The 12962-nt window shown below is 45.2% G+C and overlaps 1 protein-coding gene across 1 annotated transcript in view; it reads left to right on the top strand.

Annotated features, from left to right (window-relative positions):
- Window positions 1–12962, top strand: part of LOC129770904 (chromatin-remodeling ATPase INO80) — a 151543-nt gene that overhangs the window by 44980 nt on the left and 93601 nt on the right. Inside the window, exons 7-9 of the mRNA XM_055774081.1 lie at window positions 61–310; window positions 362–529; window positions 4232–4390. Coding sequence (XP_055630056.1) covers window positions 61–310; window positions 362–529; window positions 4232–4390 — 577 coding nt within the window. The remainder of the gene's footprint in view (window positions 1–60; window positions 311–361; window positions 530–4231; window positions 4391–12962) is intronic.

Genomic DNA, 12962 nt, shown 5'->3' with positions numbered 1-12962 from the left:
GTAAGTATGATCTACTCGAAATTGTTTGAAAATTTACTTCTTGAACTTTTGAATTCCTAGTTGCGACAGTCGTGAGGCTTCATGGACTGTATCAAACTATGAGCATTGTGATCCTCTTGTATACAATGCGCTGGAATTATCTTATCCATCCTCAGTTGGATGGTCTAACATTATCGTACCTGATAAACAAGCCCTGGTTTCAGATGCTGGAAAACTTTCTGTGCTGGATTCATTACTGAAACGGCTTAAAGATCAGGGTCATCGTGTTTTGATCTATTCTCAGATGACAAAAATGATTGACCTACTAGAGGTACGTTTTGTCCCAGCCGTTACGATCTAGATCTAATTATAATAATTTCAGGAGTATATGTGGCATAGAAAACATCGATACATGAGACTCGACGGTTCGAGTAAAATTTCGGCTAGAAGAGATATGGTGGCAGATTTTCAAAATCGTGCAGATATTTTTGTGTTTCTACTATCGACGCGTGCTGGAGGTCTCGGCATCAATTTAACTGCAGCCGATACGGTACGTATACGAACTTTAATGTTTTTTTTTAATATGGTCGGTGGTAAGTCAGACCGGACCGTACGGTACGTATACGAACTTTAATGTTTTTTTTTAATATGGTCGGTGGTAAGTCAGACCGGATCATGTGACATTTTTATGATTTCGAGGAAAACTAATTTGAAGTTTGGTGCTGTAAAGCGTTTGCATTGTACATTCAAAAAAATTTCGACAAGTTAATCCTGCTGTACGCGTGATTTTCCAAACCTGATAAATGTGGAATGTAGCCTACAAGATGTTTAACCTAATGCAATCAATAACTCGATTTTTTGGATTTTGCGACTTGGTCCGCTCTGACTTAACGCCGACCATATGATGATGACTGAAACAGCACAGTATCACACAGTAATCGCAGTAAGCTGCCAATTTCCTTCAACGTGTAGCACACTAACTTGCCATAACGTTATCTTATTTAGATAAACAAGAAAGTACAAGGCGGTCCGATAAGTACTTAGCCATCACTCGATGGTGTCAGTATCGCAAAAGATATTACTATCGTGTAGTACGTTCTTGTAAATGGCTACTGTCAAAATTTCAGCCGAATCGGACTCGTAGTTTTGTTTTGACCGTGTGTGGAAGCGGGCGTGTTTGCGGATTTTAGAAAAATAAAAAAAGAGCAACATCGGTCGGTGATTCGATTCTTGTTTTTGTAAGGGAAATCGCACAGCGAAATCAAAGAGCGCTTGGATGCTGTATACGGTGACTCTTCTCCTTCGATGGCGACCGTCAAAAATTGATTTAACGAGTTTCAACGTGGTCGCACATCGGTTTTTGATGAGCCACGCTCAGGTGCCCCGAAAACGGCTACCACGGAGAATAACGTGACAAAAATTTACGATCTCGTGTTAGCAGACCGCCGATTGAAGGTGCGCGAGATAGCTGAAACAGTAGGCATCTCATAAGACCGCGTAGGTCATATTTAGCATGAAGTTTTTGGCATGAGAAAGCTGTCGACGCGATGGGTGCCACGTTTGCTCACTCCGGACAATAAGCGCAACCGTGAGACCATTTCAGAGCAGTGTTTGACGCTGTTTAAGCGCAATCCGAAGGAGTTTCTGCGTCGTATCCTGACCGTCGACGAAACATGGATCCACTGGTACACACCAGAGACCAAGTAACAATCGAAACAGTGTACTTCATCCGGCGAACGTGCTTCGAAGGAGGCGAAGACTGTTCTATCGGCCGGAAAGGTGTGATCTACATCGACTATCTGAAAAGGAGCCAAATGGTTACAGGGTTCTACTATGCCGAATTATTGGCTCACACCTCCGCCGTCGCGACGGACAAATTGGTCGAATTGCACTACGAACTGCTGTCACATCCACCGTATTCTCCAGATTTGGCCCCGTGTGACTTTTTTGTTTCCAAACTTGAAAAAGTCACTCGCCGGGCAGGAATTCGAGTCGAATGAGAAGTCCATCGCCGCCACGGAGGCCTACTTTGCAGATCTCAAGAAAACTTATTATTCAGAAGGATTAAAGAGGTAGGAGCATCACTGGGTCAAGTGTGTCGAGCTAAAAGGGATTATGTTGAGAAATAAATCGCCACTTTTCCATTTTTTTTTTGTTTTTTTTTGTAGGCTAAGTACTTATCGGACTGCCCTCGTAGATTTCTGCGATACTGGTAAATGCAATTTGTTAAAATTAATGAAAGTTCTAATCATGTTGGGCCCTATTAAATAAATCGAATCGAGAAGTCGCTACAATCACTATCACTATCACACCGAGCAAAATTTCCTATTATGTAAATCGAGATACAGTAGAACCTCGATTATCCGCGGAATAGTCTGCAACGTCACCTTGGATAACACAATAGAGGGCTAAAAATGAAGTGCGAACGTGAAAAAAGATATTTCAGCATGTTTTGTCAATACAGAAATCATTCAACTAACCATCTGCACGGTTGTCTGTACCAGAGAACAGACAATGTGAAAGCCATGACCAAAACAAAAGATCAAGAGTATATCAATCACTGACAAATTTCGGAAAGCTTTGTAGAATTATTATAGAACTCGCTTAAGCGGATAATCTGGGCTCTACTGTAATCTCTTACCGAGCTCGAACTTCATGTGTTGCTAATTGCATATATTTAAGCGTTTCTTAAATTTTTTTGATTCAAGTGTAACTTTTGAAAAGGGTGTATCGATTTTAGTAAGAGAAATCTTTGATAATTTATATCTCAGAAAATATGAGTCCTGCCGAAATAGTATCTTAGAAAGAGTTAAAGAGTATTGATGTTCATACGTGAAAAAAATATACACTGAGAAAAAAAAATAGTACTCATTTTTTTATTTACAGATATATCCTTTAATTTGAAATATCTAAAATATATATTTTTAATTTTTTTTAAATTTAAAAAATGGGTACAAGATGGTAAAAATATTTTTAACAAATTTTGTGGAACATCAATTTTTATATAAATTTTCGAAATTTCGATTTTTGTATGTTGACAATCATTTTTAGCTACAAATTATGAATCCTAATGTGATTTAAAATTAAAAAAATCTCTTTATCAATTTCCTTTTAAATGCAGCCATTCTCGAGATATTCGAAAGAACATTTGTGATTTATTGCCTTTTTGAATTTTTTTTTTTAAATTGATATATGTATTCTTAATTATTTTTTTATTTTTTCATATAAAATAGAGGTAATATAGAAATTTTAAAAATGAGTCCGAGTTATGGAACATCGAATTTTTATAAATTTTCGAAACTTCGAATTTTTGTATGTTAACAATCATTTTTAGGCACAAATTATGAATTCTAATTTCATTTAAAACGAAAAAGCTCTTTAACCGCTTCCCGTATGATTTAATACGTCACACATCAAGTGATTTCACTAGCCTGCTGAGCGTTCTAGCGCCCTGTGTTATTCAAGTACCCACGAGTGAGACTCAATGTTGTACGGGAAAGGGTTAAGAATCTCGTTCTAAATGCAGCCATTCAAGAGATATTTGAAAACATATTTCTAATTTATTGTCTATTCTATAGTAAATATGCCCTTTGATTATGTTTGTCCTGTTATACCGCCATGTTCATGAAATTTTATGAATTTGCTTATAATTTTCAACATTTTTTCCAAATACATAATTATGGTAAAAATATATGTTTAGGAGTTACGTTGATAAACATTCGAAGACATGTTGGTTAATACAAAACGTAGCGATAATGTTTTTCAACGTAATTACTAAACATATAGTTTTACCATAATGATTTATTTGGAAAAATTGTTGAAAATTATAAGCAATTTTTTTTTGTCCATAAAAAAAAGAGTGCCAATTTTCTTTCAGTGTATATTTTTTTCTCGTTCTAATATCAATACTCTCTGACTCTTTCTAAAACACTATTTCGATACGACTCATAGTTTTTGAGATATAAATTATCAAAGATTTCTTTTACTAAAACAGATACGGCCTTTCCAAAAGCTACACTTGAGTCAAAAAATCCCCAAACTAATATTTCCTCCAACCCAAACGGAATACAAACTTTCGTTCGAATCAAAAATACATGTTTTTAAGATCGGCATTTTCATTTCGATTTTATTTGGAATTGCACTAATGAGCAAAATTATTATCGACTCGATTTCTATAATAGGGATGCTTTATGATACATTATATCATAAATATGTCAATTTATAAATACATCATCATGTTTATTCCCAAAAGGTTATTTTCTATGATTCTGACTGGAATCCAACCGTCGATCAGCAAGCCATGGATCGTGCACATCGATTAGGTCAAACGAAGCAGGTCACCGTTTATCGTTTAATCTGTAAAGGCACCATTGAAGAACGTATCTTACAACGTGCAAGGGAAAAAAGCGAGGTAATTTGATTTGTTATTTTGATACTCCGAAATCGATAACGTATGCACTAAAGGAATGTAATAATTTGGATAGCGATGAAAACAACTACTAAGGGTAAACGAAATTTTCCCTGACTTCATTAAGTTTTCAACGCCGGATGGCTTTACGATAGTTGGTCGGAACCTTTGCCATGGCCGATGAAACCTTTGATGTCAGTATGTTCTTATACTCTTTCGTGGTCTTGGCGATCAGCTGATTCCCCATTTTGACAATGACTATTGGAGTAGATCCTCCGTTTGAGGTTTGCCCAAAAATTTTCCATCGGTCGCAGCTGGGAAGGGGTCCATCTTCTCCAGTGATCTCTTTACATAATGGGCCGATACCATGTCCAGCCTATAGACCACATCAACCTCCGCGTAATACTTTTTGATTAAGGCGACAAGTTCCGACAGGCATTTTGTACTGTACACTGAATTCTTCTTTTCTACGCGACTGATGCGTGCGCGCAAAAAACATCGAGTAAATAAAAATTGGGTATTTTGAAGCAAATCAGATAATACCGAGAGAATCGCGTAAAAAACTGCTCCATATCCGACGCGCGCTCGTCACAACCACGCTCACACACGCTCTCGCAGAATTTCTTTTCTTCTTTTTCTCTTCCCAACGAAGCGACGGTAGGCAGTGTCAAATCGCGTAATTTTAAGAAAATCACGAAAAAAAATCGCGAAATTTCGAGTAAGAAAAATCAATTCAAGAGAATTACGTAAAATAAATCGCGTAAAAAATCACATGAAAAAATCTCGTAAAAAAGAATCCTGGGTGCTCAATAATTTCGAATACACTTTAAAGACGTGTTAAAAAATGAAAACACAAGTGTGTTGGGAGGACATCCCACCAACCGTCAATTGACGTTACCAAATTCACCAGCGGGGCTCTCCAGCTGACAGCCGCCATCATGACAGATGCCGCCGTGGCTCTCGGTTTATATTGTCGTCGACAGCCATCATTGAGGCACAATTGAAATTGTGATCAGCAGCTCGCGAACATAAGTTCTTATTGTTATCGTTATCGTCAAATAAATATATGTTTTTGCCATTAATCGCGAGTTGCTCATTATCAAACCATATATCGCAACAGTGGCGACGGGATAGTGGTGGAGTTGAGTTAAATTAGCTCATTCAACCGGGAAAAATAGCATTTTTCGGTAATTACGTAAAAGCACGAGGAAATTTTTCGTAATGGCCGTGGACCAGGTGGAGTAGCTCAGCAGCAGCCGAACTATTCGGATGCCATTTTGCGGATCCTAAATAACCAGCACACGCTCATAACGCAGTTATCGCAGCATATAATCTGCCACCCAGGCTGCCGTCACGAAGCTGTCCTGCAATGAAACCGTACACGATTTCCTCTAAAGCAACATAGCGGAATTCGTGTATGAGAAAAAGAGCGGACACACATTCGACGCGTGGTTTTCCCGCTACAGCGATCTCTTTGAGAACGACGCCGCCAAACTGGATGACGCTGCTAAGGTTCGGCTCCTCCTACGGAAAATGAGTCCACCGGACCACGAGCGCTACCACAGCTTCATCCTACCAAACCTCGTTCGTGAGTACACCTTCGCCGAAACAGTAGAAAAGTTGAAATCACTGTTCGGTGCGTTCACTTCAATTTTTCGTCGACGGTATAACTGTCTCCAGACAACCAAGGAGGCCAATAAGGATTATCTCGCCTACTCGTGCCGGGTGAATAAGTCCTGTGTCGACTTCAAATTGTCAGAACTTTCTGAAGAATAATTGAAGTGCCTGACGTTTGTGTGTGGCATCAAGTCAAAACGCCGAAATCAGAATGCGGCTAATGGAGAATGCTGTGAGGATGTGAGGGGAATGTGCACTCTTCGGCAGCCGCTAGACCTGCTGCTCAAAGCGAACACCAAGTTCGAGTCGGTCGCTTTCGGGAGGTTCTTCAATCGCCGTTGCTTCTGACGCACAATCCCATCATGGAAATCGTCGTGTCGGCGGATGCATCAACGGTCGGCCTGGGAGCCCGCATCGCCCATAGGTTCCCCGATGGGTCCATCAAAGCCATCTACCACGTGTCCCGTAGCCTAACCCCAGTCGAAACCAACTACGTTCGTCGATTCACTTTGGAGACCGATCATAAACCGCTCTTGCAGATATTTGACTCAAAGAAAAGTATTCCCACCTACACTGCTAAAAGGGTCCAGTGGTGGGCCTTAACCGTTCTCCTCTACGATTTCGAAATCCTTTACATCTATACGGATAGCTTCGGTCACGCGGACATACTCTGGCCGTGGAGTTGCCGGCCTAGAATAGCACTTCGGGTCTTGGTCCCTGTCCCTGTCGTATGAGGCGACTAATCGGGTGACAACGCGAGTAAGGCGCGGTAAACCTATTGGAGATTGCACGGGGGAAATACCGTGTACAGGAGCCACGAAAGGAGTGCCAAGCACATCAGGATTGACGCCAGTAAGATCCTGATTACGACATACTGGTTACGACATAGAAAACGGACACGATACGGAAACGATTTCAACACGACGCTAAAGGCTGACAGTCGTACTATCCTGTTCCCTGAGTAAGGAAGGGTGACACCTTCCTGAAACGGCGTGTAGGCTAATAGTGCGATTGCCCCCGTCCCGGTAATAACTTGGCAAGTCTTCGGGTACGTTCGATGCTCGTCTAGGCTCAGGCACTAGGTACTAGGCGTCAGATGTCACATTCCTGACTTGCGCTGATCTGGCTCTGAACACGGTCCCTATGAAGGACTGTGTCAACCCCTGCATGGCCTCACTGCTTGCATAGACAACCATGGGATCACTGATAGCGACTATGTACAACGAGCGGAGATAGCGGCCCGAAGTTGGGACCCAACAGGCATGAATACCTTCGAACAATTTAACAGACGAAACGACGGTAATGAAGACACACCAACGGGAGAGGCGAGCGTGTTCGCAAGGAGCGGTAAGCTCCAGAGATCACCAGTTCGCAACCAGACAGCCATAGCGAATCCTATAGGACACCAACAGCATCCACAACAAGGAGAGACTAGCCTGATACAAGTGCTAACGCATAAAGCCAACACCACCACTTCTTTAGAAGGGCTGCAGGTCGGGAGGTCAAGCTTGATGGAGGTCAAGAAAAAAGTGAACGAGCTCTACGAGTTCATTAAGGACAAAAACAATGTCCATACTAAGATCAAACATTTAGTCACAAGCATCAAATCCGCCGTTACAGCTGCTGACCGCGAACAGAAGGAGATGATCACGCGAGCAGAGGTTGTTGGAAAAGCACTCGCTGAAGCAAGGGAGAAGATGTCCGTCGAGATACAGGAGACGCCTAAGACGCCACGAAACCCACGATTGGACAAAAGGAAGAGGGATACCCCAGGGGATGAAGAAGACCTGAAGAAGGTTAAAAATGACAACCTGGGAAACAAAAAGGAAGGTGAAGGCAGTGGATGGCGAACTGTCGAAAAACAGACGGAGAATCGGAAGAAGAAAGAAGAAAAGAAGAAAGGTGTGCAGGAGACAAAAAAAACCAGGCCCAGACGCGAGCGAAGTAAGGGAGATGCTCTGATCGTCGAGGTGAAGGAAGGAGTGACTTACGCATCACTCCTGCGGAAAGTGAGAGACGATCCGGAGTTGAAAGAACTGGGAGAGAATGTGGTGAAAACCAGGCGCACCCAGAAAGGAGAGATGCTCTTCGAGCTCAAGAGGGATCCGGCGGTCAAAAGTTCAGCCTTCATGGAACTGGTTGCGAAGTCGTTCGGTGAGGAGGCGAAGGTGAGGGCTCTATCCCAGGAATCAGTGGTCGAATGCAGAAATCTCGACGAAATCACGACAGACGAGGAGTTAAGGCGCGAGTTAATAGAACAGTGTAAGCTGGACAATACACCAATGACGATCCGTATGAGGAAGGCGTATGGTGGCACGCAGACGGCGTCGATACGGCTCTCAACAGTCGCAGCCAATAAGATGGTAGAAACGACCAAAATAAAAGTTGGCTGGTCGGTTTGCTCGCTGAAGATGGTGCCCCGGGTGGCCAAGCGGATGGAGAGATGCTTTCAGTGCATGGGCTTTGGACATCAGGCAAGAAGCTGCACAGGCCCCGACAGGTCTGAACTGTGCAGGAGAGGTGCATGTTCCGAGAGACTGCACGAAGCAACCGAAATGCCTGCTCTGCAAACCAGAGAACGGCAGCGACCATGCGACAGGAAGCTTCAAGTGTCCCTCGTATAAGAAGGCGTTAGCAGAATCGCAGTAACGGAGATAGTTCAGATCAATCTGAACCATTGCAACACAGCTCAGCAACTGTTGTGGCTGTCGACAACAGAGACAAAATGCGACGTTGCAATCATAGCGGAGCCGTACCGAGTACCCCGTGATAATGGCAGCTGGGTGACGGATAGCTTAGGGATTGCTGCAATACAGGTGATGGGCAGATATCCTATCCAGGAAGTGGTTGGAGGTTCACATGAAGGTTTCGTAATCGCCAAAATTAATGGAATCTTCATGTGTAGTTGCTACGCATCCCCGAGATGGACAACTGAGCAATTCCACCAGATGCTAGACGCAATGACCGAGGAACTAATCGGTAGAACACCGATCGTCATTGGAGGCGACTTCAACGCCTGGGCGGTGGAGTGGGGAAGTAGATGCACCAACATCAGAGGGTACAGTCTACTGGAAGCTCTAGCAAAGCTGGAAGTAACGTTACTGAACGAAGGTACCACCAGCACTTTCCGGAAAGATGGGCGCGAATCCATCATCGACGTTACTTTTTGCAGTCCGTCGCTGTTGGCGAGTACGGAGTGGAAAGTGTGCGAGTCGTATACGCACAGTGATCACCAGGCGATCCGGTACAGAATCGGTCAACGAAACCACGTGCTAGTTCGGAGGACAACAAGCGGTGAGCGGAAGTGGAAGACGAATGCTTTCAACAAGGATCTTTTCGTCGAAGCACTTCGTCTAGCTAGCGGAGCTTCAGATTGGAACACAGAAAAGTTGACAGATCTACTGGTGAGAGCATGCGACACTACCATGCCGAGGAAAGTTGTACCAAAAAATGGAAGACGCCCAGCTTACTGGTGGAACGACTCTCTTCGCAACCTTCGCGCTAGCTGTCTTCAAGCCAGAAGACGCGTTCAGAGAGCACGAAATAGCGCTGATAGAGAGGAACATAATACGGTGTACCGAGCAGCTAGAGCCGCCTTGAAACGGGGAATTACACTGAGCAAAGCGAACTGTTTCAAGGAGCTGTGCCGAGATGCAGATGCCAACCCATGGGGCAACGCGTATCGAGTCGTGATGGCGAAGATCAGAGGAACTGTGACGCCCGTCGAATCGTGTCCCGAGAAGCTGAAGGTCATTGTGGAGAGTTTATTTCCGATGCATGATCCTACGATATGGCCACCGACATCGTACGCCGAAATAGCTACCGAACGTTCTCAAGTTTCCAGTGAATAACTGGTAGCAGTGGCGAAGAGACCGCAGGTAAACAAAGCGCCCGGCCCCGACGGAATCCCCAACGCGGCCTTGAAAACGGCGATTCAGGCGTTCCCGGACATTTTCAGGATAGTGCTACAGAAATGCCTGGATGATGGTCACTTTCCTAAGAAATGGAAGATCCAAAAGTTAGTGTTGCTGCCAAAACCAGGAAAGCCCCCGGGGGTACCAACATCCTATAGGCCTATATACCTGCTGGATACTCTTGGGAAACTCTTGGAAAAGATTATCCTCAACAGACTGACGAAATGTACGGAGAGTGACCATGGTCTGTCAAAGATGCAGTTTGGATTCCGGAAAGGTAGGTCCACCGTTGATGCTATCCGGACAGTGGTTGAAAAAGCAGAGAAGGCGTCACAGCAAAAGCGGAGCGGCGACCGACATTGTGCTATAGTAACGATCGACGAGAGGAATGCTTTCAACAGCGCTATCTGGGAAGCCATTGCCGAGTCCCTACACCGTATGAAGGTTCCTGGGTACCTGTGCAGAATTCTAGGAAGCTACTTCCAGAACCGCGTCCTAGTCTACGAGACGAGCACGGAGCAGACAACGTTGAATATAACGGCCGGAGTACCACAAGGCTCTATCCTGGGCCCAACGCTCTTGAACGTAATGTATAACGGAGTACTGAATCTGAAGCTTCCCAAAGGTGTGGAGATCGTGGGCTTCGTGGATGATATCGCTCTCACAGTGGCAGGCGAGACACTCGAAGAGGTGAAGATGCTTGCAACCGAGTCCATCGCCTCAGTAGGGAACTGGATGCAAGCAGCGAAACTGCAGATTGCTCATAATAAAACGGAAGTATTGTTGGTGAGTAACTGCAAAGCCGTGCAGTGAGCGGAAATCACAGTCGGGGAACACGTGATAACTTCTAAGCGTAGGTTGAAATACTTGGGAGTTATGATCGACGACCGGCTGAATTTCAACAACCACGTCGACTACGTCTGCGAGAAAGCAGAGAAGTCCATTAGCGCGATAGCGAGAATAATGCCGAATAACGCAGGACCTTGCAGTAGCAAAAGGCGTCTCCTGGCTGCTGTATCCTCGTCCATACTGCGGTACGGAGCACCAGCCTGGTCTGCGGCTCTCGAAACCCACCGGAATCGTAGAAAACTGGACCGTACGTTTCGGCTCATGGCGATGCGAGTTGCGAGCGCGTTTAGGACGATCTCGTTGGAGGCAGTCTGCGTTATCGCCGGCATGATCCCTATTGGCATCACTCTGGCGGAAGACAGAGAGTGCTACAGACGAAAGGAAATCAGGGGTATCCGGAAAACAGCGAGAGTAGAATCACTCTTGAAGTGGCAGCAGGAATGGGACACGGCGGAGAAAGGCAGGTGGACGTATGAGCTCATACCGGTACTATCGACCTGGCTGAACAGGAAGCACGGGGAGGTGAATTTTCATCTGACACAGTTCCTGTCTGGACATGGCTGCTTCAGGCAATATTTGCACCGGTTCGGGCACGCAACGTCGCCACTCTGTCCGGAGTGTGAAGATGTGGAGGAAACACCAGAACACGTGGTATTTGTGTGTCCCACGTTCATCGCAAGACGCGAGGGGCTGCCTGACCTTCATGCCTGGAACATAGTGGAGAAAATGTGTCGCGACGAGGGCACCTGGAACGCTGTGAACAGTGTAATCATACACATCATGTCCGAGCTACAGCGGAAGTGGAGGGCCGACCAGCGTAGTAATAACCCCTGACCATAGAAGAGGAACAAACGCGAGGGCTGTTGCAAAGTGTAGTATCCCACGAGAGTCGTTGTGACGGAGTGCGCGTTATGTTGGAGGGCACTGCCTAATCGGCGCTCCGTTGGGAACAGAAATCCTGCGAGGGTGGTGACGGGGCGCGCGTCAAGTTTGAGGGCGCTTCCTAATCGGTTCACGTCTCGACAGGTGAGAAACCCCGCAAGGGTGACTGTGACGGGTTGCGCGTCAAGCTGTGCTGGAGGGCAATTCCTAATCGGTACACGTCTCGACGGGTAAGCGGAATCTGGAGAGCAGGAAAATGCTGGCAATGCCTGTTGGTGGATTGAGAGAGGAACATTGCGAGGGTCGTTTCGGCGGAGCGAGAGCCTAGGAGAGCATCATCAAATCGGTGGGTACCCCACGAGAGTTGCTGTGACGTAGTGCGCGTTATGTTGGAGGACACTGCCTAATCGGCGCTCCGTTGGGAAGAGAAATCCTGCGAGGGTGGCTGTGACGGGGCGCGCGTCAAGTTGGAGGGCGCTTCCTAATCGGTTCACGTCTCGACAGGTGAGAAACCCCGCGAGGGTGACTGTGACGGGTTGCGCGTCAAGTTGGAGGGCAATTCCTAATCGGTACACTTCTCGACGGGTAAAAGGAAGCCTGTGCAGCGGATGTGCGTGGCGGAGTACAACGGAAGCGTAAATGAGATGTATAGAGAAAAAGGGAAGGATCAACGCTAGTTAGCGTTGAAAACTCGTGAAGTGCATGAGCACAGCCGCCCCCTGAAGTAGTCGCCTACATGTGGTCCCGCGGGGAATGAGGCTACGAGTAGAGGGCTTGGTTTTTGTGGGTGTGATCCCCACTCGACGTCTGGGTTATCCCTTCCCAGATAAGGCTGGAAGAGCGTTCCTCACCTCTATAAAAAAAAAAGACGGGTGGGTAATGTCGGGGACATAACCGGAGTGACGTAGGACTATACAAAGGGGACAGCTTTTGTTAAATATATATTTTAAATATATTGTTTTATTTTCTTCTCCTACGTGAATACCTATGTATCTACCTGAAAAATGTATTAGTTTACTGTTTACTCTTTATGAATATGTTGATGGTTCTGAAAAGAACCTTTGGTGTTGTGATTTTGTTATCACTCGATATTCCCATCTTGTTCTTGTTCGGTTAAACCTTCCTGTTTAGCTATTGCCTTTGCCACTCGCCACAGCTTTCACAGTTGGAAAATTTCTTCCCATCAAGCTTGTGACATGTTCAGTTAATTACATTTAATGCGACGTGCCGGAGAAACACTTTGCCACTCACTGAAACTAATTGTTGCCTTGATGAGCGCCGAACCGAAGCTGCTCTGTTCTTGATGCGGGTTT

This window comes from Toxorhynchites rutilus, chromosome 2, assembly GCF_029784135.1.
Source record: "Toxorhynchites rutilus septentrionalis strain SRP chromosome 2, ASM2978413v1, whole genome shotgun sequence".
Classification (NCBI taxonomy): Eukaryota; Metazoa; Arthropoda; class Insecta; order Diptera; family Culicidae; genus Toxorhynchites; species Toxorhynchites rutilus.
This window is presented reverse-complemented; position numbering and strand designations above follow the sequence as displayed.